Consider the following 27,790-nt stretch of genomic DNA (forward strand, 5'->3'; position numbering starts at 1 on the left):
CACTTCCTCCTTCCCAGCAGGCCTGGATGTGGGGGAAAGGTGAGAGGAGAAGCGAGCCAAGAAGTAGAAGCCTCCGCCTCCCGCCGCTCCCGCTTGAGCAACTCCGGCTTCACTGTTGGGGCTGGAGGCCGAGGGACGGGCGGCGGCGAAGACCCCGACTGCTACGCGGAGGCCTCTCCGAACGGGAAAGCCAGCAAGCAGCGCGGCCTGCCAGGCGCCGGGGCTCAGGTAGGGGCGGCAGCGCAGCGCTGTGGGAAGAGGAGGAGGAGGAGGAGGGTGCCCGGCTGGGATGGGAGCCCCGCATAAAGGGGGGGGGGGCGCCCCGCAAGTGAGGTTTATTTGGGGGGGGGGGTCTTGCTTGCTCCCCTTTCTCCTTCCCTCACCCCACCCCGTAAGTCGCCTCCTGTTGTTTCTGCAGCTCAGCAGCCAAAGCCAAACAAACTCGACACTTTGCAAAGCGCAACCCGATGAATTCTGTAAAAAACAAAACACTAACGCGAAAACAGGCAAAGTTCGCAATGGAGCGTGACGGAGTTTTGTGCTATTGATTTGCTGTGCAATAAGCCGTCCTGGGTTAGGGCTGACGTCACCAGAAAACTTTTTTAGCTCATTACTGTCCCTGCAACTGCTTGCTGTAGAGCCCAGCTGCAGCTTGAACCAGGGCACCTGACTGCGAAACTAGGGTTGCCTACACATTTAAAGCATATTTCCCCTCCCCTCAAAAAAATCCTGGAAACCGTGGCTTGTTAAGGGTGCTGCGGATTGTAGGTTCGTGAATGAACGACTGTTCTTGGGGTTCGTTTGGGAGGGGGGAATGTATTTTCAACACAGTGTGTATATGCAGCCTGCTTAAGCTGTCAGCTGCCTCTGTTTGTAGTTTTACTTTTTGGGAAGCACTTAGGGCGTATGAACGAGAAATGATAGCAACGTTGTCAGGGTTCGGGAAGAAAGTGAAGTGTGTGTTTCTCAATCGCCCTGCAAAATAAATGCATTTTAGATTACCTTTTGCAAAGGTGCCAGGCAGGCAGAGCACACAGTCAGGGAACATTGTTGCCATGGGTGCCCAAGATGCTTCACAAAAATCAGTAAAGACTGGCTTGTTCTGGACTTGTGACACAACAACCTACTGGTGGTAAACAAAGGGTAGGGATCGAAATAATATAGTGTAAGGTTGTCACAAAGAGGTATCGTCATATGTACCACAGAGGGAAAATACATGTTGGGTAAACCCAATTGAGTATGATATTAAGATCATGATGTATTATTACTATACATTAATTACTATAATTCATAAGCTGCACAAGGTGGTTTGGTTGTACTTAAATTTGCATATCATTATCAACTTCAGTGACGCAGGTGGCGCTGTGGGTTAAAGCCTCAGCGCCTAGGGCTTGCCGATCGAAAGGTCGGCGGTTCGAATCTCTGCGGCGGGGTGCGCTCCCGCTGCTCAGTCCCAGCGCCTGCCAACCTAGCAGTTCGAAAGCACCTCCGGGTGCAAGTAGATAAATAGGGACCGCTTACCAGCGGGAAGGTAAACGGCGTTTCCGTGTGCGGCTCTGGCTCTGGCTCTGGCCAGAGCAGCGATGTCACGCTGGCCACGTGACCCGGAAGTGTCTCCGGACAGCGCTGGCCCCTGGCCTCTTAAGTGAGATGGGCGCACAACCCCAGAGTCTGTCAAGACTGGCCCGTACGGGCAGGGGTACCTTTACCTTTACCTTTATCAACTTCAGTGTCATTGAGAGCCCCTCTAGATTACAGTCATACCTCGGGTTACAGATGCTTCGGGTTGTGCGATTTCGGGTTGCGCACCACACCGAACCCAGAAGTACTGGAACGGGTTACTTCCGGGTGTTGGCGTTTGCGCAGAAGCACTGAATCGCGACCCGCGCATGCGCAGATGTGCAGGTCGCGGGTTGCGAACGCTGCATTTTGCAAATGTGCCTCCTGCACAGAATCATGTTCGCAACCCGAGCATCCACTGTATGATCTTTCAGAAGGGCGGGATTAATACCTTTTTTACTAGGCACCCCCAGGACTTGCAGTTCTGTTTCCTGTTCTCACAGATTAGAAGCTTTGCTGTGAGGGAATACTGTATTTTTTGCTCTATAAGACTCACTTTTTCCCTCCTAAAAAGTAAGGGGAAATGTGTGTGCATCTTATGGAGCGAATGCAGGCTGCGCAGCTATCCCAGAAGCCAGAACAGCAAGAGGGATTGCTTTCACTGCGCAGCGATCCCTCTTGCTGTTCTTGCTTCTGAGATTCAGAGTTTCCCCCCTTGTTTTCCTCCTCCAAAAACTAGTTGCGTCTTGTGGTCTGGTGCGTCTTATAGAGCGAAAAATACGGTAGCTTTGAAGTTTTGACTTTTAAAAAAAGGACTGTAGAAGATATGCACTGCAGCAGAAGGAGAGCGTGAAGTCTCTGGGGTAAAAGGTATGATTGTTTTTAAACAGGCAGGGACATTCAAATTGACTTGGATCGTGGGAGAGGTTTACATTGTAAATGACCCAAGTAAAGTGAATTAACGACAGATCAGGAAGTGCAATCAGTTCATAGGAGTCTGTTTATTTCTTATTTTTTAAATACTGTTTTCTGCAGATCGTCATGGAAAACCAAGTGACTGATTCTTCCGAAGAGCGTACATTTCAGTATCAGAGTTCACTCCCTTCACTGCCCGTTCCTGCTCTCGATGAATCTTTAAGGAAGTACCTCGATTCAGGTATTAAACAAATGTTAATGTTTATTGTGGCTAAAGACTTAAGTAACATGGAAAAAATAACCTGCTTTTTGTCTGCTTAGTCAAATAACTTCATGCATGTTAAGAGTCTGAAAGTACTAAGGATTTTGAAACACAGTTACTATAATACATTACTTTATTTGCAGAGTTAGCACGAAATGTACCAGTATGCTTTCAATATTTAAAGCACATGAAGTCACAATAAAAATGTTTGCCACTGAACTGTGCAAAGGTTGTAAAGCGTTATTCAACTCTGCACTTTCTAAAGTCAAATGGGAGGAGCTTGAAACAGTGACAGTGTCCTTGTTAAAATTACTTGGTTCCTACCCAAGACAAACAACCTTCAAAATACAGCAGATTTCTATATACTGAAGCTGTAAGTGACACCATGCTTAGAAACAATAATTAAGATGTTAATAAAGAACTTATTATCAGGTAAACGTGTATAGGGTTGCAGCCTAAGAGAGTACTATTGAACTCAGTGGGAGTTACTTCTGAGTAGGATTGAGCTGTAAATGTAAATAAATTTGTGTATTGTCTAGATTGTCTAGTATTTCAAATTATAATGCCTGTTTGACATACCCAAGGAACTATGAGATGTTATAGTTTAAAAGCCAAAAAATAGCAGTCATTACTAGAAGGAAAAAAAATATTTTCTTATTCCTGTTACAAACTATATGGCTTTAAACAAATGTTCCTTTTAACCTTAACTCTCATATTCACGATTTAAAATCGGATGGTTTGTATCCACTGGGGGTTGGATACCTTGGTAGGAAATAAAATCGCTCCCATTGATTGCTTGATCGACTAAAGCCGTAGTTGATTAATATTTGCAACCCTTATTGTTGTAAGTTTTCATTTTTCATGAAACATTATTAGAAAAGAATGGTTGTTACCAAGGACTTGCATACTTTTTTTTTTTAGCAACACTTTTGAATCAAAATAATTCCCAACTATCACTGAATATCTTCCTAAACATTGGGTATTTATGCCAATGTATAAAGTTGTCATTGTACATTGTGCCTTTAAGTTTAATCTTTTAAAAGTTTCATAGTCCTAAGAATCAAATAGCTTCAGATTTCTCCAGCCAAGCACTGTAATGACTGTGTCCTTAAGAGTCAGTTTACCAGCTACACCAGCCTGTTGGAATGCTCCTTAGAATTGCAGTGTAAGTCTCTGACAATATGCAGGCTTGAAAGAAGTTCAATAGAAAACAAGCTGACTTGGTAAATGGACGTAGGATTGCCAGCACGATTTAGCAATGGTGGATAATCACTGAGTGATTATTGCTGCCCGACTCTTCCATGGCTCACTGTTTTTTCTTCAGGTGTAATAATCTGAAACCAAGCCAGGGAATAGGGTGTGCATGGTATTTGGCTCTATTCTGATTTGGCAAAAGGGTAGGAGATAGCAATTTGCAGATTTTACAGTACAGAAATAGCCCTGGCTCTGTTATATTTAAAATATAGGCTTGGCAAAATATTCAAATATTGCCAAAGGACTTGACCATGTCGTTTCACTCTTCATCTTCTCAGGATTAGTTGTGGTGACACTCCTTCTCAAAGGAAAAAAAACAATACCTTATATCTATGATATATCTACTGAACACTGGTTACTGTTCAGGCTCAATGTGAGCTTTCCATTTTACTTTGAGAGTGTAGTGACTGCAGGCTACCGTAATTCACCCAGGCATCTTCTTAGTCTTGTTAACTAAGCCACATGTGCAAAATCTGTCCATTCCAATAACATTGTGTTTCAGTTGATACTGGATGGTAATGGAAGTTTTGTTTGTGGTTATTAATTTATAACAATTCTTCTGCACATGTAAGCCGTCATTTAGTACGACAGAGATGGGTTGGCATGACCAAAAGTAGCAGAAATATGAGATGATTGGACCCTTAATGAACTCAAAGCATGGGAACCCCCAACAAAAATTTAAAATTTGGCAAAATATTTGGACTTAATGATATGTATTGGTATAATTTGGAATAACTAATGTGGTATGATTGGATTGTTAAATGGAAAGTTTAATTAAAATTATTTTTTTTTAAAAAAGAGATGGGTTTGCATGTATGAACCTGCACTGTGTTTGTCTCGTTAACATTCAGCTGTTAAGAAATAACTATTTACAGATACTGTCAGCCGTGGCAGTTGGTTTTTTTGTTTGTTTTCTGCACACTGATTTTGAACTTTGGAACATAAATGCAACTTGGAAGTACAGTCATAAAAAGGTTCAAAACATTTTTGTTTAACTAAACATTTGTGTTTTGCAGTGAGACCTTTCCTAAATCAAGAAGAATATCAAAGAACTTCTGACATAGTAAAAAGATTTGGAAATGGGATTGGGAAAGAGCTACATCAAAAATTAGTTGAAAGAGCTAAAGTGAAGAGGAACTGGGTATGTTTTAAGAAAGCTTGCATGGTTTGCTAATTCATGCTGATAATGAATTTTCTAATGAAAGACAAGAAAAGGGTGCAAGGCTTATATCTTAGAAATATCAGTCATTGACTCAATACTTTGATCCTTACTTATACTGCTTCATCTCCTGTTGTGGGATGAACCACACATTCTAGCAGAATTTTCAGGACAAAACCCTCTTTTTATGTGTGGAAAACCAGCACAAATGCATAATAACGAGATCAACAGTTCAGTTAATCAAAAATACTATACAGTGGTACCTCAGGTTAAGTACTTAATGCATTCCGGAGGTCCGTACTTAACCTGAAACTGTTCTTAACCTGAAGCACCACTTTAGCTAATGGGGCCTCCTGCTGCTGCCGCGCCACCAGAGCCCGATTTCTGTTCTCATCCTGAAGCAAAGTTCTTAACCTGAAGCACTATTTCTGGGTTAGCGGAGTCTGTAACCTGAAGTGTATGTAACCTGAGGTACCAGTGTATTTTGATTTCCATCCCACTGAAGTCAATAAGTCTTGCAGAGCAATCCAATGCATGTTTACTCTCTACAGAAGTCCATCTGTGTTCAGTGGACTTCATGTGTGCATAGGAGTGCAGCCTAAATTAATATAAGACCAATGCTTCACTTTAATTGTATTGTCGATCAATCTGGAACAAACATTTTAATGTGCTCAAGCACAGGCTGCTTTGCTTTGGTCTTAAATTTGTTGATTGAAGAAGAGTTTTTAAAAAATTGTTACATAATAATTTTTACACTGGATTTCTGGTTTGTGATATTTTACCATTTCATATCTAAGAAACAGAAGGAAATCCTTTTTTCTTTCCTATTTTAATTGTGCAGAGACCCATATCAGGGTTTAGAAAATGGAGACAGTTTCACATGAAATATTAAATGCCATACTCAATATCTTCCGAAAATTCAAGCATCTGATACTTAAAAACAAAACAAAAAACACTTCAGGTGTAGGATAATCCTATGTAGAGTGCTACATTTATAGATTCTAAACATGAGATAAATGTCTGATGTCCACATGTTCATTGTTGACCACAAGTAAGGTTTAACTGCTAGAAATGTTTGTTGTTTAGTCGTTTAGTCGTGTCCGACTCTTCGAGACCCCATGGACCAGAGCACACCAGGCCCACCTGTCTTCCACTGCTAGAAATGTTAGCAAGGGCTAAAGCCCACTTCCATTTCCAGATAGTTGGACCAGGCATATGTGGTCAGCACATTGCTTGGAGCATGCACGGACCTCTGTGTAAGAGTACAAAAAGCAATTTAACTAAAATATAATAGGAAAATGTTTTATCCAAATAACTACTTTAGGCACATTTATAGATGTAGATGTAGATATATAGATATAGATTATTTGCATAGGAATCCCCCATGCCACATCAGAAACTGAGTCTCCCTCTACTTTCAAATGTTGTTCATTGTGTGGCATGGAGGGTGGCTGTTTGATCCTTATACAGTGGTACCTCTGGTTATGTACTTAATTCGTTCCAGAAGTCTGTTCTTAACCTGAAACTGTTCTTAACCTGAAGCACCACTTTAGCTAATGGGGCCTCCCGCTGCTGCTGTGCTGCCACTGCACGATTTCTGTTCTCATCCTGAAGCAAAGTTCTTAACCCGAGGTACTATTTTTGGGTTAGCAGAGTCTGTAACCTGAAGCGTATGTAACCTGAAGCGTATGTAACCTGAAGTACCACTGTATGCCCAACCCTCTTTTGATGTGCAGAACTACTTGTGCCGATGCCAGTTATGAAGCTATCCTTTCCCTGAAGCCATACGGCAGAAGACAAATCTAATGGTCAGAGCTGTGCTCAAGGCTCCTTATGCTCTTAATTGCTGTTTCTTTTCAGCTGGAGGAATGGTGGCTGAATGTGGCCTATCTTGATGCACGTTTACCAACACAAATCTATCATAATTTTGGAGGGCCAGGCCCTTACCTCGAACATTACTGGCCACCCAAAGAAGGGACTCAGATAGAAAGAGGAAGCATTGCTGTATGGCATACCTTGAAATTCTGGGAACTATTGAGAACGTAAGAAACATAAAAGCACCATGTATTAGTTCTTATATATAAGGATGATGCTGGTCACTTTTTTGGGTGGGAGTGTAAATATTGCTAATGTTCATTGCTGAATGTAGTCCCATTTGATTGTTTGAGGAGTTCTGTACCTGCTTACTTGGGAGTAAACCCCAGTAAACTCAATGGGACTATTTTTGAGCGGACATGTATAGGATTGCACTGTCTGTGTCCGTGTCTTGGAAGTCCAAACCTGTGTTGCTTCAAACATATATCAGCTTCTTGTGGATTAAGGCTGCAGGCTGGAGTAAGTCCCATTGAACTGTACGGCACTGCATCCAAGTTAGCATGCACAATATGAGGCTGTAATTGTCATAAAAAGAGAGAACAGAGGACACCTCACTAGTGTTTCCTAATGAGCAGATAGCTTTGCTGACTTAGGTAAGCGATTCTTATCATGGGCTATAGAAAAATGGTATAAGGGCTCAGAACACTAGCCTATTTAATCAGGGAAAGATTCCTTCCTGGTGTCAAATCTGGTATCATCTTATCCTTGGGTTTGCTGCACTTTCTTTTCAACAGAATTTGAATATCTTAACAATGTATTGTTGTCTTTATTACAGAGAAAAGTTGCCTGCAAATAAACAGGGCAATATGCCTCTGGATATGAATCAGTTCCGAAAGTTGTTTAGCACCTGCAAGATTCCAGGAATTACACAAGATTCCATTGCCAGTTATTTCAGGACAGGTAAAAAAATAAGATTTTCTAGATTAGAAGAATTTTTTTTTAACAAAGCATGTTTATATAACATCCATTGCGTACAAAAGGGCTCACAAGTACATTTATTTTGCTGCTCTGGTTTTAAGAATTATTATTATTGTTTGGTTTCATTTTCTGGCCTCACAGTAAGCTTTAATCTGCAGTATAGGAATCCAGAGGCAAATAGTCGCTTATTTCTTAAAAGTCCCAGTGAAATCTTTGTAACCCATGTAAAAATTACTTAGAAGGATAACTTCAGTTACCGTAGTTTTCGCTCTATAAGATGCACCAGACCATAACACGCAACTAGTTTTTGGAGGAGGAAAACAAGAAAAAAAATATTCTGAATCTCAGAAGCCAGAACAGCAAGAGGGATCGCTGCACAGTGAAAGCAGCAATCCCTCTTGCTGTTCTGGCTTCTGAGATAGCTGCGCAGCCTGCATTCGCCCCATAAGACGCACACACATTTCCCCTTTTTAGGAGGAAAAAAGTGAGTCTTATAGAGCAAAAAATATGGTAAGCATGGTCTTTGCAGCATCTTGGCACTAAAAAGCCACAAGATTTGACTTTTTGTCCAACTCTTCAAAGCACAGTAGCACCTTCAGTAACAGGATCTTGCAGTCCTACCTAAGAACAAAAAGGTTCGGTCACATCTATAAATCTAATTGAAAAGAGGGTGGATTTCCTTTGGCCTGATTTGGTTGACCATAAAAAAGCTTCTTAAATTATATTTGTACTTTGGTCACAGTGAATGTTAGCAGGTTGATTAAATTGCAATGATTGTAATGTCTATAAAAATAAAACTAGTTGTAAAACTATTTTATATAAAACAAACTTGGACACTAGCTATTAGTTGCACTAGTTCTTAGCTACAGAGTTCTTGCAATGTCCAGCTGGAATGGAAACAATTCAAGGAGACCAGGAGGCAAAAGTTGCTCATCTTTCTGGTGAGCTGATGGAGAGGCCTTTCCCACCAGTACAGCCATCAGTGCAAGAGGTTTCAGGGAATATGAATCGATGCCACAGTAAAGCAGTGTACTGACAATGTTATATTTACATTGATGCTGAATTGCCTCTCTTCATCCGTTTGAACACACAATCACCATGAATGTTGTTTACAGGTGAATAAGCTCTTGGTGAGATAATAATCTTTATAGGCACACCCTATTTGATTGCCTCTGCAAAACATGCCCTGTTGCCACTGTGCTCTTTAGTTATGCCAATACGTAGGTAGTTGCGATGTACAAACCGAGAATGCCTCCTTCCCGTAACATTCCTGAAGGTAAAATGATTTGCCTGCTTCTTTATAAACCTGCGCAATCTACTTAGGGCAGTATGCACTAATTGTGTGCTTGTGGCCGAGGGGCAGAGACCATTAGCAGCAATAACACTGAGCTGTAGGAATGAAGATGTCTCAAGTCAGATCCATGTTCCCATGTCCTAACGAGAACCTTTGAACTCTCCCATTGCCCTCCTGGAAGAGGCAGTGGTTAGGAAGAAAGCAAAGGCTCACTCTCGTTTCTTTCTTTCCTTGGTTATTGAAAGGCGAGACCATTCTTCAAAGGTGAGAAGTTTTTCTCTAGATCAACACAAGGGCTGCTTCTGTGGGCTGGCGTCTTTACTATCAACCTGTCCCCCCAGTCCATCTGCAGTTGCTTCCACTTCCTCTCATCTCTAGGAAAGAGCCTGTAACCTGGACCGTGTCATCAACGGCCGAGGACCAGCCAACTCTCTCACATGTTTATTTGTAATATTGCTTACCTGCCCCTTACCATAAAGTCCTGAGGCCGGTCACAATATATAGTTTTGAAAACAAGTGAAGCATTTAAAAGTGTTGTACTGATCAAAACACTAAATAGTACTGTATAGATTCAACAAAATGGGTGGGGCCCACAAAACAAAAATACCTTAACAGTTGAAGAATAGAGTAACAAGGTGTGGGCCTTCAGCATTTGGTGAAAGCCATACGGTGAAGATTAGCATGTCAGGGGTACTGGTTCCCTCATCCTCACTTTATATAAACACAGGTTTTTTGGTGTGTGTGTGTGTGTGTGTGTTACCATGCCTTAGGAACATGGATAGTAGGCCTAGGTGTGAGATGAACTCTGCCACTAGACAAAGCATAAATTTTAAAATAATGTTGCTGATTTGTTAAAGGAGTACTGTATACATAAGGGAATGCAAATAATTATTTGGGAGTCTTAAAAGTGCTTGTTGACAGTTTCTGAAGATTTGAGAGGCCCTCATACTAGCCTCTTAAGTGGCTTTTGTCTCAGGCCAAATTCCCTAACACTCCACCCCAGCCAAATACAGTGGTGCCCCGCAAGACGAATGCCTCGCAAGACGAAAAACCCGCTAGATGAAAGGGTTTTCCGTTTTTGAGGCGCTTCGCAAGACGAATTTCCCTATGGGCTTGCTTCACAAGACGAAAACGTCTTGCGAGTCTTGCGATTTTTTTTCGCTCCCCCCCCTTTTTCTAAGCTGCTAAGCCTCTAATAGCCACTAATAGCCGCTAAGCTGCTAATAGCGCTAAGCCGCTAATAGGGTTGCTTCGCAAGACGAAAAAACCGCTAGACGAAGAGACTCGCGGAATGGATTCTTTTCGTCTTGCGAGGCACCACTGTACTCTCACAAACCAGTCTAGCTACTGAGGTCAATTTGCCTCGGTGCCTCAAAGCTCGTCTGGGTGTACACCTGGCTGCCTGGACCAGTTTAGCCAACTAATATCCCACTTGTGTACCCATCTTCTGATAAGAGTACACAGTATTTCGAGCTTGTTTGTGTGGATGCTAATGCTCATATCATTTAAGAAAAGGATATTTTTAAAAAAATACTCTATAGTCGCCAATGTATTGCTGTGTTCAAAGTGTCCAAGCATCTGCTGGAAATCACTCCAGTATTCATCCACATAAAACAAAATGCACCCAACACCTGCTATGTTTTATTTCTTCCTTTCCAGAGGTAAACATTGCAGAGAATCCTAAATATTCAGCTGTGTTGTCACATCATGCTATAGAGCTTTTCTGTTTCAGTTATCTTTGCAGCGCAGACTTGTGTTGGACTGAGAAACACATTTCTCCATTGAACTGGGTAATGATTAAAAGAAGTTATTGTATTGGTTTTATTTGTTGCAGCACCTTACCTGGCATTTTGCAGTGACTGCATCATGCTCACAGGCTTTTTTCTTTTTTCTTTTTCATCTTTCAGACAGTGAAGGTGAATCCCCATCTCACTTGATAGTCTTGTGCCAAGGTCGAATTTTTGCATTTGATGGGGTACACGATGGTCAATTATTGAGCCCACCAGAGATTTCTAGGTATATTTACAATAAGCACAAGTTAAAAATCAATGATCAAGTTTGTTTCTGTTACTTTGTTTCTATGTAGATTTAATGTGAGTTACCCAACATGTTAAAAAGTAACATTTGTATTCTAAAAATGTCTCCATGAGATCACTGAGGGAACATTTTGGAAGGAAGATTATACATCTTCAAAGGAGTTTTGCAAGCTCCATTGAAATAAATGGCATCTGCATGGCAGTGTGTTTTGTGGACTGTACTCTGATAGAGTTCCACTTCATCATGAGCTGCACAGTCGTACCCTGAATCCAGAATGCCCTGGAACATTCTTTTGGAACCCAAATGTCTGACGGGGCTTCCGCAGCTTCTGATTGGCTGCAGGAGCTTCCTGCAGCCAATCAGAAGCCGCAGTTTGGTTTTCGAACATTTTGGAAGTCGAGCGGACTTCCGGAACAGATTCTGTTTGACTTCCAAGGTACAACTGTATTATGTTTCTTTCACATTAACTCCTTCCTCTAAAATTCCTATCTGTTATTCACTCACTTTTTATGGAGGATCCAGATTACGTCATTACAAGATCATTGCATTCCAGTGTTTTCTGTCTTGACTGATTTGTGACATTTTTTTTCATTGCATTTTATTGCAAAAAAACAAAAACTATTGTAGCAAAGTGATATTGACACTACTAAGGGCTTACTGTGACTTAAACAATTTCCTCCCTTCTGCTCCTCTTATTGTTTCCTGTTCAGTATACGTGGGGGACTCATGATAAATTGCCTCTTAATTAGTCGACTTCTGCTCCCCATGGGAACAGGCTTGAATTACTGATTTCAGAAAGGAAAGGAAAGGAGAAAGGAAAAGAAAAGAGAAAAAGAAATAAAACTAATGCTTTTCTCCAGCCTCATGAGAAAAGGAAAGAAACTGATTGCATTGTGAGTCACTACTAATTTCCCAAGTGTAGTGAACAGGAACTAATAAAAGGAGTGAAAGCTGAAAAGGAGCAAACTACTGCAAGAGACTTTGGCTCAGTGGGAGTTTCATCCATGGCAATGGATGCTGCTCAATAAACTAGTGCTATATTGAACCGTAGTTTTAAATTCAAATGACAACTTTGGGCTTAAAAAAACAGGATGCCATTTGGGTACCTCTCTGGGTTTCTCTGAATAGTTGAATGGGCTGAGTGGTTATAGCAGCAGCAACAGCTGCCATTTGCCCTCTTCCCAGAGTGTCCTTAAGAGTACAGCTAATAGGCGTTGGCTGTTGAGAAATGTGCGGCGGGAAGGGCAGGAGGGGATGACAACTTCCAGACAGCAGCTGGTACAAGGGCCACTGCTGCCACAGCTATCCCTCTCCTTTCAATCTTCTGTGCCCCATCTCCTGAAAGCCACCATCTCTTCCATTCATGGTATCTGTGAATGTGGTGGTGAAAAGGAGATTTTGACACTGTTCTGTTTCCAGCCGCATTAAAGGGCCTTACTGCAGAAACAACAATTGACCTCTATCTCCTTTTCTCTGAAAAGGCAACACTACAACCTGCGTGCTTCAGAGAGCAATTAAAATATTACTTTTTTTAAAAAAAAAATCTCAAGGCGAAAAAGAGAACGTGCAGAAAAGAGAAACACATATGTGGTTGCGCTATGAATGTTGACCTGTAAGGACATATTTCCACAGAGAAATAGTGCTAGATCCACTGAGCATAGGTGCGTCTCCTAGAAATTGTGGGAAACGAGTAGTTCTGTGCAGTTTTTGCCATGGGTATATAGTTGTAAAAGGCATGGATCTGAAATGAGTTCTGAGAAGGCATGCAAACAATTCATCAGACGATCTTAAACTGGGGTCTGAGAGAAAGCATGTGGGCATATGAAGGTAGACAGGGTGGCCTAGCTGATAGGACACTGGAACTTGAATTAGTTAGTTTCAAGTTCTGGATAATCACAGGCATAAGAGAGTACCTTAACTGATATTTTGCATCTGGACTACTAACTAGCTTTAATTTCTCATTTTTTATTTTTAATCCTTCAAGGCAACTTTCCTACATCAAAGAGAGATGCCAAAATGAACCCAAAGGGCCAGGATTGGCTGCCTTAACATCTCAGGAAAGAACCCCATGGGCAAAGGTTGGTACAGTTCATTTCTTTTTGTGGTGGAAGGCAGTGATTGCCTGGATTGATGTGTTTTTCGATTTTTAATCATGACTACACTTGTCTCTTAGACACGCGACTATCTTATCAGCTTGGATCCAAAGAACTTGTCCCTGTTGGAAAAAATACAGAGCAGTGTATTTGTAGTCTCCCTCGATGAACTGAGTCCTCAAGCTACACCTGAAAATTATACAGAGGTAATTATGGATTGCTGGATTCCATATTCTGTGCAGTTCTTAATAACCTGCTTCATGTTAAATAAACATTTGGCTCACCTCGTGTTGTGCTCGAAGCTGTAGGTTTCGCTCCACCCATCAATTACCCTAATATAATGATATTGTTTTAAGATGGAACATATCAGGCAGTATCAATGTTGACACAAAGCTGGCACAGCCCACCCTCTGCTAAATAATCCTCTCCTGCGCTCACAGGACAAACTGCAGCATATCACAAGTAAACAGTGGAAATGAACATGGTGCACAACACCAAAGTGTCTGCAGAGCAGTTATGCTCCTGAGCAGGTAGCATGTATCATGAGAGGGCAGACGGCCGTTCGCTCAGACCAAAATCAGAAGCATGTCAAATGGGAGCGAGAACGAGACCTGTGCAGCTGGATGCTATACAACAAAAACTCTGATAAAATACAAAACAGTCCCCAACTCAACGAAAATATTAAAGCAGGATCACAGTAATGATTACAAAACAACCATCAGAATTAAACATCAAAATTAATCCTCATGCCTTTTATATCTTAGCTTCTTGCAGTGGTTATATAGCAACATGGTTTCTACAGGCAGCTTTCGAGTACAGGCAAAGAGGGAAAACACTGATTAGCAACAAAAAGATTGTTGGGCATTAACTAATACTGAACTGTGGGAGTGTTGTGGTCATTTCTTAGGGCTAATTTGCATTTTTGGGGGGCAAGTGCTTGTAATGTTTAATAATACACTTCGGTCAGAAAACACATCTTCCAAACGTGGCTGAGGACCATTTGCTTGTGCTGGGAGATTGGCCTCTCCAGTTCAACCTTTTCAATATTTAGTTCTATAAAATACCGGTGTATACAGGCAAATGCATTCTCCACATACGTGTAAATCAATACTTTGGTCTATATCGAAAAGAGCTAATGAGAAGAAGAACTGTACAGTCGTACCTCGGAAGTCGAACAGAATCCGTTCTGGAACTCTGTTTGACTTCTGAAACATTCAACTGCTGAAGCGTGGCTTCTGATTGGCTGCAGGAAGGTCCTGCAGCCAATCGGCAGCCGTGGAAGCCCCGCTGGGTGTTCGGCTTCCAAAAGAACATTCGAAAACCAGAACACTCGCTCCCGGTTTCGATCGTTGGGGAGCCGAAACGTTTGACTCCCAAGGCGTTCAGGAGCCGAGGTACGACTGTATTTTGAGCAACTGTTAGTCTGTTCTTTCTTTTCTCCATCAAAATGCCACCTTTCTGCTGAAGCACTTAGTTTAAACTAGTGGTCTACAGTCTAAGAGACTTGACAGAAAACTGAAAAGGAATGGAGAGGAGGAAAATAATGCAAATTAATGTGCAAACTGTTTCCTACTGTTCTATAATGAATGAATGGCCCTTGCAGAAGCCAGTTCTGGGTGGGGAGGAATCAAAGGGCAGTTTGGGAATTTGCTGTCTCATTTCACCCTTAGATGCAGCCAAGTGATGTGGGAACTGTATGATTTCATTTTGATCTTCTGTTCATTTTTGGCCAATTTTGTCAAGGGTAACGTTGCAGACTTTTCTTTTGGAACTTAAATGTTAACTTTTGACTTAGATCACCTCTTTGGCTCTATTGGGAGATCCAACGCTACGCTGGGGAGACAAATCCTACAACTGCATTATATTCTCAAATGGAGTGTTGGCTTCAAACTGTGATGTAAGTAGATTTTTTTTACCTGAGGCCCCATCGATTCTTTGTATTCCTTAAATCCTACATTTTTTGGGGAAGTTGGTGGTAAAAAAGGAGTTGTATCTTTTTGAATAGCAGTTTCTGTTTTAGCACTCTGCTTTCACAAATACCTCAAATAAATAACAATTTATAAAGGAGTTGCTTTATAGTCTGAGCTGGCTAGCTAAATACTGAATAAAAAATAAGCATAACATAATGAAAGAAACTCTCAGTGAATGCATTTGCACATAACAGTAAACCAGATTTTCAGGCCCCGTGTGGTTTATCTAGAAAGGGCAGTATGCTGACTGAACAGTCCCACTTTGCCTTGCAAATGGAATACACCAGTAAGCCTTGGTTTGTTACTCCCTAGTCAGCAAAACCAACAACAAAACATGGCTTCAGGTTGGCTAAGGATCATGGCTCGTTAGGGAGCAACAAAACGTAATCACTGTTGCAGACATAAAGGAAAGCCAAGACTCTCTTGTTATGGGGGTAGCAAAGTGGAAGGAATTGCTCAGTGTTTGCCAGCACACTTACTCATTTCTGATAAGCCAGACCTTCTGGTTTATTGTGGTTTATCATTGCAATACAAAACATTGCTGGTGCTACACCGTGAGAGTCTTTTTGTGGAGGAATGCCAGAGAATCAAAATCAGTAAGTTTGGGCCCAAGTTTATGGTGCACTAATACAGTCATTTCTGTCTTGCGCATGTTCCAGCATTCTCCTCTAGATGCCATGGTTTTGGTAGTCCTCTGTTCTTACATCGATGCCAAGGTTGTTGAGTCGGAGGGAAGGTGGAAGGTATGAAAGATTTACATTCCCAGCCTATCCTATGCCAGTTAATAATAAGATCCTCACGTTTATGGAAATAAATCTTGGGACTGCTCTCTCATCTTTTGAAATGAAAAACAGGGACCAGACAAAGTGCGGGATATCCCCTGGCCAGAGGAACTTGTGTTCAGGTTGGATCAGAAAGTGCTAAACAACATTGCGCACTCTAAGGAACAGTATGAGAAGCAGGTATGTCCTCTCTCTGCATCTTTTTCTGTAGACACGGGTTCCTTTATTTAGACCTGTCGCGGGTTAGCTGCCTGACCAGCTTCACTGAGTTCTCAAAGCACAATGATATCTGGGACAGGCACAGTTGATTAAACGTTAGAGCTTTCAGAACTCATTGGTACAAACCTCCTTCTCTCCCACAGCAATTTATTTGTGACTTTAAATTATTGCAACCTGATTAAAGCAACGAGTCAGTTGTATCAAATTGGTTTTAACTGATTAGAGCTAAAATCCTGTGCACACATGCTTTGAACTTAATAGGACCTACTGTTGAGTAAACTTGCATAGGACTGAGCTCTAAATCAACGTAAACTGGTAAACGATGAAAACAATCTTTTTGAAAGAAATAGCAGGCTTCCTTTGGTTTTAGATGGTGCCCCCTACCTGCAATTAATCTAGGATTCCCCTTTAATTAAGGCTGCAGTCCTGTATCTGCTTAATTCCAGGCAAGTCCAGTTTAACTCAGTCTTGCATAGGGTTGCATTGTAAAAAGGTTGATCTTAAAAAAAGAGTAAGATTTGAATGCATTCGAGTTCCTGTTTTCACCTGAATCTAATAGTGCTATGTAAGGGGTGCGGAGGGCAAGGAGGAAATAGAATAGTCAATATGCGTTATTGTGTAGAGTTTGGAAGTTGAAATTTTGGGTTTGGGTTCCCTCCCCTTTATCCTGTGGTGACAGCATTTTTGTTTTTCTCAGGTATCTGACATAGAGGTGGTGAATTACGCCTTTACAACCTTCGGCAAAGTGCTGATCAAGAAACAGCAGTTGCATCCCGATACATTTGTTCAGCTTGCTCTCCAGCTGGCGTACTATAAACGTCATGGACAGTAAGAAAAAAAAAGTTATCTAGGCAAAATTGGAATCAAATAACTTTGAATACGTTGATTCCTAGATGAAGTAAATTGTGGAGCAGATCCTTAGTAGCTCACCCAAAAATACCTATACAAGAGAGTGTGCAGCCACTTTGAATGAAGCCTGAAATACAACGGGATGCTTCAAAAGCATTCGGACCTCCTAAACCAAGTGGGATGTCCCTGAAGGATTTTGAGGCTCTGTAGGGAGACATCGGGGCTTTGACTACTGCCTTGGTATACGTGCTTTTAAAGCAGTTGCAGTAGGAACTGTTCTGAAAGTACATATTGGGGTAGTCATCAAAGGGTGGAAGTAAAGTAGGTGCACCCGAAAAATAGCTGCCAATGGGGCAAGGCCCCTCACACACACACCAAGGAGCCAGAGAGGATTAGGATCCTTTGTGAGGGGTGTGTTTTATCCCCACTCCCAGCCATTTTTGATGATGTCATTCAGTATTCCACTGTGATACCTTGCTCCCCAGTCACAGCTACATTAAAATATTGGCTGCTTGGAATTGTTTTTTTTTTTGGGGGGGGGGGGAAGCAATCACTTCACCACCAAGAAAGGCTTGCGTAAAAGTGCCGGCAGGGAGATTGGAAGATTGGGCAGCTGCACCAGCAAAATCCAGTCCAGCACTCCTAACAGAGCTCCTGCACAGAGCTCACACGCAAACACACTGTGTTGATGGCTTGAACAGTCCCATTACCTTCATGTTTCTGGATCAGTTAGTCTGACTGGTTCTTTCATATATGGGTTTCTGCTAAAACATTGAATCGGCAGGATCTTTAATATACCCTCACTACACCTCCAGTAACCTCTCTTCCACCCCCATTATTTGCACACTCCATCGACCAATGATAAATGCAGATGGTCACTCATCATTTAATCATTTAGAGTGGCTTGCATGTAACCATGCTGGAAATGTTGTGCTACGCAACAATTTTTTTGCCATTGTCTTTACTTGTGCCTGTGTGATAATCCCCCCCCCCCAATAACCATGCTGCATATGACCAACTTTGCAGGAGTTGGTCCACACCTGAATTCAAATACTCTCTTTGTCTTGAAGCACAGTGGGTGGCCTGTTAGTCTCAGCCTATCCCACTTGAGAGTTGCTTTGAAGATCAAAGGAAAGTGGTGAAACGGTGTAATCCACCATAAACTACTTAGAGAAAGGGTGAGGCAGAAATATAATAAATAAACAAATGCACTGGTGATTACGCTGCTGCTTTTAAAGGTTCACATGCATTCACCTTCTGTTCTTGCCCTTGAAAATGGGCTTTCTTGAAAATGGGAAAATCTTACTTTACTTACATTAGCTAAAAATAAATAAATGAATAAGCTTTCCAATTTGCCCGTCTCCTTTTACCTTTACCTTTTTACTTCCTTAAAACATGCTTGCACAATTGGATACTTTCTCATTCAAGTGGAAAGGGAGCTTTCTTTTTTGTAATTGTCCTAACATTCTTTTCTAGCCCAGGTTGCTGCTATGAAACTGCTATGACCAGACGTTTTTACCATGGCCGGACAGAGACTATGAGAACGTGCACCATGGAAGCTGTTGAATGGTGCAAATCCATGGTAGATCCAGGCTTTACTGTAAGCATTGATAACGATAAGTACTTTAGGATTTCCACTTCTGCATGCTTTGCGTTGTCTCTGTGAAAAGCAGCCGGGATGTGGGAATCAAGGCTGTCTATTCAAGCCTTTTTGTAATAATGGTTCAAATCCAGTGGATACATAAGCCCTTATGTTCCCATGGGAGTTAAATCTTGGTTGCTGCCTCATACATCCCATTCACCAGCTTTCTTCATGGCAGAGAGTACAGATAACTAAAGCAATCATGTTATGTAACACACACAACTTGAGACCTAAGACTAAACCCATTCACCATGGGAGATGTAGCCATTTGTTGTTGTTTTTAAAATGCAGAACAAACTATATTGTTTCACTGGAATTTGATTTCCTTGTTTTTAAGTGGGGCAGCGATAGATCTCTCTCCTGCGGTTTGCTATCAAGTGGTAAGAATTAGAAATCTGGCAGAGAAATAAGGCAGCCATCTCACTTCTACCATTTTTTGGGTCTTCCTTTCTTCCTCCTGCTTTTCATTCTGTTCACTGTACTGTTGTGTTTTGCTTGCATTGGAACTCTGGATTCATCCACTATTAACTGAACGGTTTGGGCACTTGGAAGCTAGGATTTCACATTGCAGAAATCCCACAGGGCTCTGTTCAGGTTTCTCACACCGCAGGATTGTTGCAAAACAAACAGCCAGAGATGGTGTAATAAAGCTTATCCCTTTTTACAGGGCTCATTCTGTGCCCATTTTAGTTTGGCATCTTGCAGTTTTGCTGCAGTCACTTTCCATTGCCATTTTGAAGGGTCTTTTCCACATTTATTCACTGGGCTGTTTGGGGAAACATAAAACAAGGTTTTGTTTATTTAGCATATATGGATATTTAAGCATTACCTGGTCCCATTGAGGAAAACAAGCAAATTCAGAGATCCACTCTGATGGTTAGCTAGTTCTTCTGATGATCAGCTTGCAAGGAAACAGTTCTGGGAGAGGAGGAGGTGAAGCTGATCTCTCAGTTGAGTAAATGCGATGGACCCGCCTTCTCTTCCTCTGTTGCAGCCATAGGAAATGGCAGCTAACAGTTAAGGGGTGAGGAGGAGAGAAACACCAGCTCATCTGTCTGCTGAACCAATGGAGCGGGTCCTGCTGTCCTGACACTCTTTAAGCATAGCTATAACTGATAGCAAGGAAGCAGGCATAAGGTATGGATCAGGTGGTGTGCTGCATTTTCTTTTTTGTAGTGCTTTTTGAGCAAATGCCACCTGGATAAGACCTCCGTGACTTGACTGAGTGCACGTACTGATAATTAATAAAACAATGCATGCTCACTGTTTGTGTATGGATTCGCCTTTCATCTCTGCAGGACACGGTTATGAAAAGGTAGTGACTCCCTCCTGCTGGCTGATGTATTGTTTAATAGACAAGTGCCCTAAGTTGTTGCATTAACTCTAAAGGTGTTAGTTTTGCCCGGGGATTGCAGGTCATAAACGGCGACAAGGAAGAATTTCAGTTGGCTTAGAGGGGAACAGCAGGGATGTACGATTTTTCCTCCAGCGTCTTGCTTGAGGGAGGAGTCTCCAGTTTTATTCTGTTGGGCGCCACAGTACGTTCAAATGATTTTTCTTTTCTTAACTTTCTGCAGCTCGGCCAACGAAAACAGCTTATGCTGAAGGCATTTGCAAAGCACAATAAACTGATGAAAGAATGCGAGAATGGAAAAGGTACTTTCCTTTTTTTTTGACGCTTGCCAAGGGATGTTTCTGTTGTGATAAGTTGGCATTTGTGTTCTCTCCATCTCTTTATTGCGACACGCTGCTGAACAGAGCTGAAAATGTGGCATATTAATTCAGCCTTCCATGCATTGGAGGCAGCAAGCTCTGCCTCCTAAGAGCATAAACTGCTGTCATTGCTACCCTTTTAGCAAATTCATGAGCATCCATAGTAGGGGGCAAGACGGCTAGTTAACTTCCCCCATGTGCCATAATTCTCTGATGTCCAGATTTCATTTTAAAAGGAAAGTCTCCAGGACAGGGGTAGGGAACTGCTGACCTGCAGACTAATCCTGGCCCATTAGGCCTCCTGATTTGGCCTGCTAGGCTGTTTTGGGGAAGCCACGCCTACCCACCCAAAGCTATACATCATGTATGACAGGGCTTCAAAGGAACAACTGGAAGCTTAAAATGGGCTCCTGATCACTCCACTGCTGGAGCAGAATGTAGTCCCACCTGCCCATCAGGTGATGATGGGTGGTCAGAGTGCACCTTGCTGAAGGATAGAGGAGCAGTTTGCATATAATGGAAACAGTTTCTTCCTCCCAGTGCTGCTCTTTGAAGTGACCTCATTCTGCTCCTTAAACTTCTGAAAATTGGAGATATTGAAAGGATCAGCTTGAGGCTGCTTGAAAAAGGCCTTCAAACATTGCTGTGCTGCGCTTTGATGTCCCAACAATTGGGACTGCAAAGCAGAGCATCACCTGACATGAGAGACAGCAGATTTACCCATTGGGAAACAGGAGTTGACCTGGAATGTATGTTAATCAGAGGCCAGGCCTACTTAGGCCTTGTCACCATCCAGACCCCATATTTACCAGAAATTGTTGACCAGTTCTTCTGGGCTAATTTGCATATTTTCTTTGTGGTATTTATCGCACACACACCATTGAGAAATCCCTGCAGATGGCCATAAGCATAATCCCCAATCCATTTTGGCCACTGCTCCTGCTGTAATCAGGAGGCCAATAGGCTGAACCAATTAAAGATTGCCAAAGTGCTTGAACTATACTTCTCCCACTCTCTTGCACAGAGAGCTGTGAAAATCTACAGCTGGCTATTGAGACAAGCAGCGAGTAAGAAATCCGTACAGTACATCTAAACCACATGGGATTATTATTTCTCTTTACAGGATTTGACCGTCATCTTTTAGGTCTCCTGCTTCTGTCAAAGGAGCACAGCCTTCCTGTGCCAGAACTCTTCTCAGATCCTGCTTTCTCTAGAAGGTAACTTTTAAAATGCTATGCCTTTGTCTGACAGTTGGGAGTGGGGTAAAGGTAAAGGTAAAGGTACCCCTGACCATTAGGTCCAGTCGTGGACGACTCTGGGGTTGCACGCTCATCTCGCTCTATAAGCTGAGGGAGCAGGCGTTTGTCCGCAGACAGCTTCCGGGTCATGTGGCCAGCATGACTAAGCCGCTTCTGGCGAACCAGAGCAGCGCACGGAAACGCCGTTTACCTTCCCGCCAGAGCGGTACCTATTTATCTACTTGCACTTTGACATGCTTTTGAACTGCTAGGTGGGCAGGAGCAGGGACCGAGCAACGGGAGCTCACCCCGTCGCGGGGATTCGAACCGCCGACCTTCTGATCGGCAAGTCCTAGGCTCTGTGGTTTAAACCACAGCGCCACCCGCGTCCCTTTGGGAGTGTGGGACAACTCAGCAAATCTTGCACCAAATCGCAGCGTGGCAGATTTGTCAGGGTTGACTGGGTGGAAACAGGATGAGTAACAGCCCACTATAGCAGCTGATAATGTTGCCTTGGTGACAAGGCCAACTGCTTGTAGGCTGAGCAGTCCCAGATGCTCCAGCAGAGCCTGGAGAACAGCTGTGTAACTTGCAGTGCTCCCTTTAAAAATGTCCTTACCTGCTGCTTTCTTGAGTCTTTGCTGCTGGACCAGGAAGGATGCAGACAAAGAGAGGACTTCTGCCCACCTTCCAGCTAGTTCCTCCTCTTCCTTTGCTTTGCAATTCCCATTATCTCCAGGGAGGACTGGGAATGATTCCTACGAGCTGGGATAGCTCAGTTGGTGGAGCATGACGTCCTTAATCTCAGAGCTGTGGGTTCAAGCCCCACATTAGGCAGAAGATTCCTGCATTGCAGGGGGTTCGACTGCAATGACCCCTGTGGTCTCTTCCAACTCTTTGTCTCTGTGAAGCCCCTGCAGAGCTGTTGCCAGTCAGTGTAGACAACCCTGAGCTAGATGGACCAACCGTCTGACCTACGGCAACCTCTCTTAATGCTTTGATGTTGATGAGAGCGCATTCACTTCCTCTGGTGTAGCTTGCTAAGGATCAAAGGGAAAGCAGCCCCCATGTGTTTGTTTGATTCTGGATGGAAACGATTCGTTCTGCAATCATGTTTCTTTTTAATTCGCAGCGGGGGAGGTGGAAACTTTGTGCTTTCAACGAGCCTTGTCGGCTACACGAGAATCGGGGGAGCTGGGGTTCCCATGGTGCACCAGGGCTACGGCTTTTTCTACAGAATTAGAGACGACAGGTGAGGATGCTCTTAGCCCCAACTCAACAACTTAAACCTTCTCTCTTGGTGCATCGTCAGTGAAAGTATCAGCCCTGGCAGTATTTCAGTAGGCAAACCAGAAATCACAGGCTGCCCTCACAGCCAGCACTTAACTGGTTTTTATTTTTGTCAAATAAAAAGGAGGGGTTGAGGAAGAATGTAGGGTTGCTCCTTTTTTTTTGGACAAAGTTTTTGAGCTTTCTTTTTTGGGGGGTGGGTGAGTTTTACCCAAAGTTGTTGAGCTTTTTTACCAAATCTCAAAAAAGACGTTTTTTGCTATTACAGTGGTACCTCGGGTTAAGTAATTAATTCGTTCTGGAGGTCCGTTCTTAACCTGAAACTGTTCTTAACCTGAAGCACCACTTTAGCTAATGGGGCCTCCTGCTGCTGCCACGCCACCAGAGCACAATTTCTGTTCTCATCCTGAAGCAAAGTTATTAACCTGAGGTACTATTTCTGGGTTAGTGGAATCTGGAACCTGAAGCGTATGTAACCCAAGGTACCACTGTATTTAGGAAAAATCAGCAGCAGCAAAAATGACATTGCCGACATGGGTTGCCATATGTCCAGATTTTCCCAGACATTTTCCCAATTTCTGCCGAGACACTGCTTCAGACTAGAGTCTTCCGTTGTATGTCTTGGAATTTCCGAACATATGGCAACCCTAAAGAATGGGAGGGGGAAATGTCCTTCAAGGGGGGGAAACAAGGGTGAATGAGAAGTACAACAAGCATCTCAAGGAGAACTCGGGATTGCTATTTCTGTTCCTGTCCTGGTGATACTGTAATATTTTCATTGCTGTGAAATACTAGTATAGCCATGGTATTCATTATGATGCTGAATGTGCTAGTAGAGAAAGATAACTGATTCTGGATTCACAGTTGACTTCGTAATATAAAAGTGACCTAGTGTGATTCACTAGATAACGTGTTTGAGCTGGGAGGGGGGATACAGGGGAAAGTGCTCCCGCGAGATACAGTGGTGCCCCGCAAGACGAATGCCTCGCAAGACGGAAAACCCGCTAGACGAAAGGGTTTTCCGTTTTGGAGGCACTTCGCAAAACAAATTTCCCTATGGGCTTGTTTTGCAAGACGAAAATGTCTTGCGAGTTCCTGCGGGGTTTTTTCCCTCCCCCCCCTTTCCTAAGCTGCTAAGCCACTTATCAGCTGATCCGCTGATAAGCCGCTTAACAGCTGATCGCTAAAAGCCGCTAAACCGCTAATAGCGCTAATCCGCTAAGCTGTCAATGGGCTTGTTCGCAAGACGGAAAAAACCGCTATACGAAGAGCCTCACGGAATGGATTAATTTCGTCTTGCGAGGCACCACTGTACTAAGAGGTCCTGTCAGAACTAATGCTTTGATTCGGGCCTGGAAATCCAGACATTTTAGCTAAGGGTGTAAACGGTTCTTCCATACTTATACCCTTTACATTGAAGCCATTGAATACTAGTATTCAGAATTGCTGTGTATAGTATGTCGCCTTGTCAAATCACAATGGCCATTATCTGGGTGCTCAGCAGCTTCATCCATATGCGACTGAACATCTGTGTTGATTTTTAGAATGCTATTTATCTAAACAATTGGTTTTTTTAACATTTCCACTGATAGGATTGTTGTGGCCTGCACCACCTGGAAGTCATGTCCAGAAACGGATGCAGAAAATCTGTGTCAAATTCTGTTCCAGTGTTTACAGGACATGGTCAAGTTAATGAGCACAGCCCAGCTGTAGAGAAGAAGCTGACACTATATAGTGCCTTTAATGCTTTGTGCAATTACTATGTCTGTGTATCCTGTACACTTGAGGAAGGAAAGTTTAAGCCAAGAGGAGTGTTTACAACTAGGTAAGCTACTTTCCGGTTGAGCATAGGCAGAGAGAATGCAAAACTCTTCTTTTTTTATAATGACCTTTACTGCAATAACAATGCAATAGTTTTCCTTGAATAATGTTGCAACAGCAATGCAAAATGACAAACTCTTAGTAGAAACTATGCAATATTAAACCAAGCCTCAGCAATGCAAAAACATGAGCGAATCAGTGGTAGTTCAGAAAATGGTACACACTCTGTGCCTTTGCAAGGATTATGAATCATGATTCCTTTCAAGACAGGGTGATTATCATGGCTCTTATAATTTTTAGCTTCTAAAGCAGGGGTGGGTAACCTTTTCTGGACCATGGGCAAAAAAAAATCACCCTTGGCCAGCCTTACATGAGCTGCTTGCCAGCAGTGGATATGCACGCGCGCGCGCACACACACACACACACACACACCACTTGCCACACTCTCAGGCAGGTAAGCACCCAGCTGTTCATCAAATTATCAGTCTAGTGATGGGGAATGATTTGGACCCCAATACTATTTCTACCTAAAAAAAAGAATGGCAGAAAAACTTGGTTTGGGGCTGGGTAACCCCCCCCCTCCCCAGGCTGGCTGTTAGTCACCCCTGGTGTAAAGTAATCATGCTAGGTATTGGGATTATTGCTTTATGTAATTCTTCACTACTGTCCTATTTTCTGTGATGGGATCTTTGCAACTCAAAAACCACCACTTTAAAAAAGGCTTTTGAACAGAATGATCATGTGCGAAACTTGTTTTAAAATTTTGCTTTTATTTTCCAAAATAAGAATATTAAATGAAACTGTACTTGAAAGCTTGCAAATATATATATAAGGTGATTATTAGAAAGTATGTATACCACTGTTGCTTCATGCGTATAGCTCCGCAAAATTCTCAGGACTTCCTTAGCATTTTAAAATGAAGCACCCCCTCATAATTTTATCAATTATGTAATTTCTTCTCTTTGGAATAAAACCACATCAAAGACAGTGTTGGCTTGATTAATCTGTATGTACATATACACACTTCATTGTGAAGAAGGCAGGCAGGCTCCTGTCAAACTTGTCAAACTCCCCTAACCCATATGGTGCTTAAATTCTTCAGAACACTTAATGTGGATATTTATCTTTCAAACATATCTCTTTATACCCTGTTCTTCCACAATGCAACTGTCAGTTAATGAAAAGCAATACAAAAAAGTGGTAAACTGTAAAATCCAGTCATTTATCCTAAAAAGGATATTGTAGACCTGGAAAAGATACAGAGAGAAGCAACCAAAATGATCAAGGAGCTGGAGCAACTTGGATTTCTATTAAACATCAGGAAGAACTTTCTGGCTGGAAGAGTTGTTCAACAGTATAACCCCCTTTAGAGGTTTTTAAGCAGAGGTTGGGTGGCTATCTGTCATGGAGTCTTTAGTTGAGATTCCTGCATTGCAGAGGCATTGGATTAGATGACTTTTGAGGTCCGTTCCCTGATTCTAAGAAAGGTGACAACATTTGGGGGCTTTAGCTTAGAAGAAAAAGTGGGTAGGAAGGGCTATATTTTGTGTATAAAAATTAGGCATGTTCTGGAGAAAGTGGACAGAAAAGTTCTCCCAGTAATACTAGAAGTTGGAGTCCTCTACTAAAGAACAGAATGGAGTTATTCATGCAGCTCTTAGTTTAACTGCAGGATTTATTACCACAGAGCGTAGCAGTGCCCACCAAAGCTTTAAAAAGCTCTTTCCCACAAGCAGATGCTGTTGACTGGTGCATTTGTGGGGAGGGGGACAGTCTAGGTAGGTCAGGCTCTATGGTCTTCTTCAGGAGTCTCGAATGAAAACAGCCACACAAGTAGATTTGCTTCCCAGTATGTTGTGAGGAAGCTATAAAGAAACATTTTTAATGGAGTGAGGTTTCCACTGCAGCCATGCCAAGGTCAATCCAGGAAGTCTGACAATCACCAACTGAGACTTCATAAAAATCCTTTTCACCGAGAACCCAAAATAGTTGGCTTTGAGAGTACTCACCAATGTTGCTCCGGCACAATTGTCCATTTTTAAATTAGTAGATAATAGTTGGTCTTACTTCAATTAGCCATTCAGATGTCGACATATCTTCTTGGTCTGTAGTTCTGGCTTCCAGGATGCAAGGAAAGGGAGGGCTTGTCTCGTTCTTTCACTTTCAGGTGTGCGTATTTTTAAGCAAAGTCCTTGGAGTGAAAAAGGACAGCAAACGTGTGTCTCTAGACAGCTGAGAACGAAAGGTAAAGCACACCCTAGTGTATAAAATGGATCGAGATAGGGAAAGCTTCGGTTTGAGAAGCCTTGCTGCAATACTGGTTTATTTTGTTTAATATGGTGATGATACAAGTAGTGCCTCTTGCAGTCGCCATCTCAAGAAGTGAATTCAGCTTTAGCAATATTCTGCTTTCCTTTTAATTTATGCAGGGGCTGATCCTGCTTGAACATTGACTAGAGTGTAATAGATTCCTTTTGCAGCCAGTAGCTGTTGATGTGTTCCTTGTTCTTTGACTTTCCCGTTCTGGATCACTGCTATACTGTCCGCGTTCTGCACTGTTGATAAGCGGTGAGCTATTACGATGCAGGTGCGGCCTTGTCTGGCTTTATCCAGAGCCTCTTGGACAACCTGTTAAAAACAGAAAATTGTTTTCAGTGAATGGGAAACAGAAATAGAAAGGGTTTACTTGAGATTCAAGTAGGGAACAATATTTTTTAAATAAGGGAATTTCACCACAATGAGGAAATCGTGTAAGCTTTCATAACTGAACATTTTTGTAAATGCACCACCGGAAAAATAATGAGCAACCATAGTAAGAATGAAGAACCTCCTACCACCTTAGATCATAACAAATCATGGCCAGAACTGGGGAACTAGGGGTAGATTTGGGGGTGGTGCA

At 42.4% G+C, this 27,790-nt stretch overlaps 2 protein-coding genes across 3 annotated transcripts in view; one reads left to right on the forward strand and one right to left on the reverse strand.

The window, feature by feature from the left end:
- CROT (carnitine O-octanoyltransferase) lies at positions 1-25,878 on the forward strand. Of its 2 annotated transcripts, none has more exons than XM_079948313.1 (17): positions 1-228; positions 2,596-2,716; positions 5,008-5,132; positions 7,011-7,192; positions 7,801-7,925; positions 11,145-11,253; positions 13,259-13,352; positions 13,448-13,573; positions 15,163-15,264; positions 15,997-16,080; positions 16,192-16,299; positions 17,036-17,166; positions 18,664-18,787; positions 20,407-20,485; positions 21,666-21,759; positions 22,913-23,032; positions 24,663-25,878. In XM_079948313.1, the coding sequence occupies exons 2-17, from the start codon at positions 2,602-2,604 to the stop codon at positions 24,781-24,783; spliced, it is 1,839 nt and encodes a 612-aa protein (XP_079804439.1). In that variant the 5' UTR covers positions 1-228; positions 2,596-2,601; the 3' UTR covers positions 24,784-25,878. The 2 variants fall into 2 exon arrangements, with proteins under 2 accessions (XP_079804439.1, XP_079804440.1); XM_079948314.1 differs by lacking the exon at positions 1-228 and adding an exon at positions 2,344-2,430.
- The window catches only part of ABCB1 (ATP binding cassette subfamily B member 1), a 63,898-nt gene continuing 61,749 nt past the window's right edge, over positions 25,642-27,790 (reverse strand). Inside the window, exon 28 of the mRNA XM_079948270.1 lies at positions 25,642-27,519. Within this exon, the coding sequence (XP_079804396.1) occupies positions 27,313-27,519 (207 nt within the window). The 3' untranslated portion in view covers positions 25,642-27,312. The remainder of the gene's footprint in view (positions 27,520-27,790) is intronic.

Source organism: Podarcis cretensis, assembly GCF_951804945.1.
Source record: "Podarcis cretensis genome assembly, chromosome: 12".
Lineage (NCBI taxonomy): Eukaryota > Metazoa > Chordata > Lepidosauria > Squamata > Lacertidae > Podarcis > Podarcis cretensis.

What these genes read in the sequence shown, in the direction of transcription:
- CROT (XM_079948313.1), top strand. Translation starts at nt 2,602, where the DNA reads ATGGAAAACCAAGTGACTGATTCTTCCGAAGAGCGTACATTTCAGTAT. An exon ending in AAGGAAGTACCTCGATTCAG is followed by an intron (nt 2,717 to 5,007) that starts GTATTAAACAAA and finishes TGTGTTTTGCAG; the next exon opens with TGAGACCTTTCCTAAATCAA. An exon ending in TACTATAAACGTCATGGACA is followed by an intron (nt 17,167 to 18,663) that starts GTAAGAAAAAAA and finishes ATTCTTTTCTAG; the next exon opens with CCCAGGTTGCTGCTATGAAA.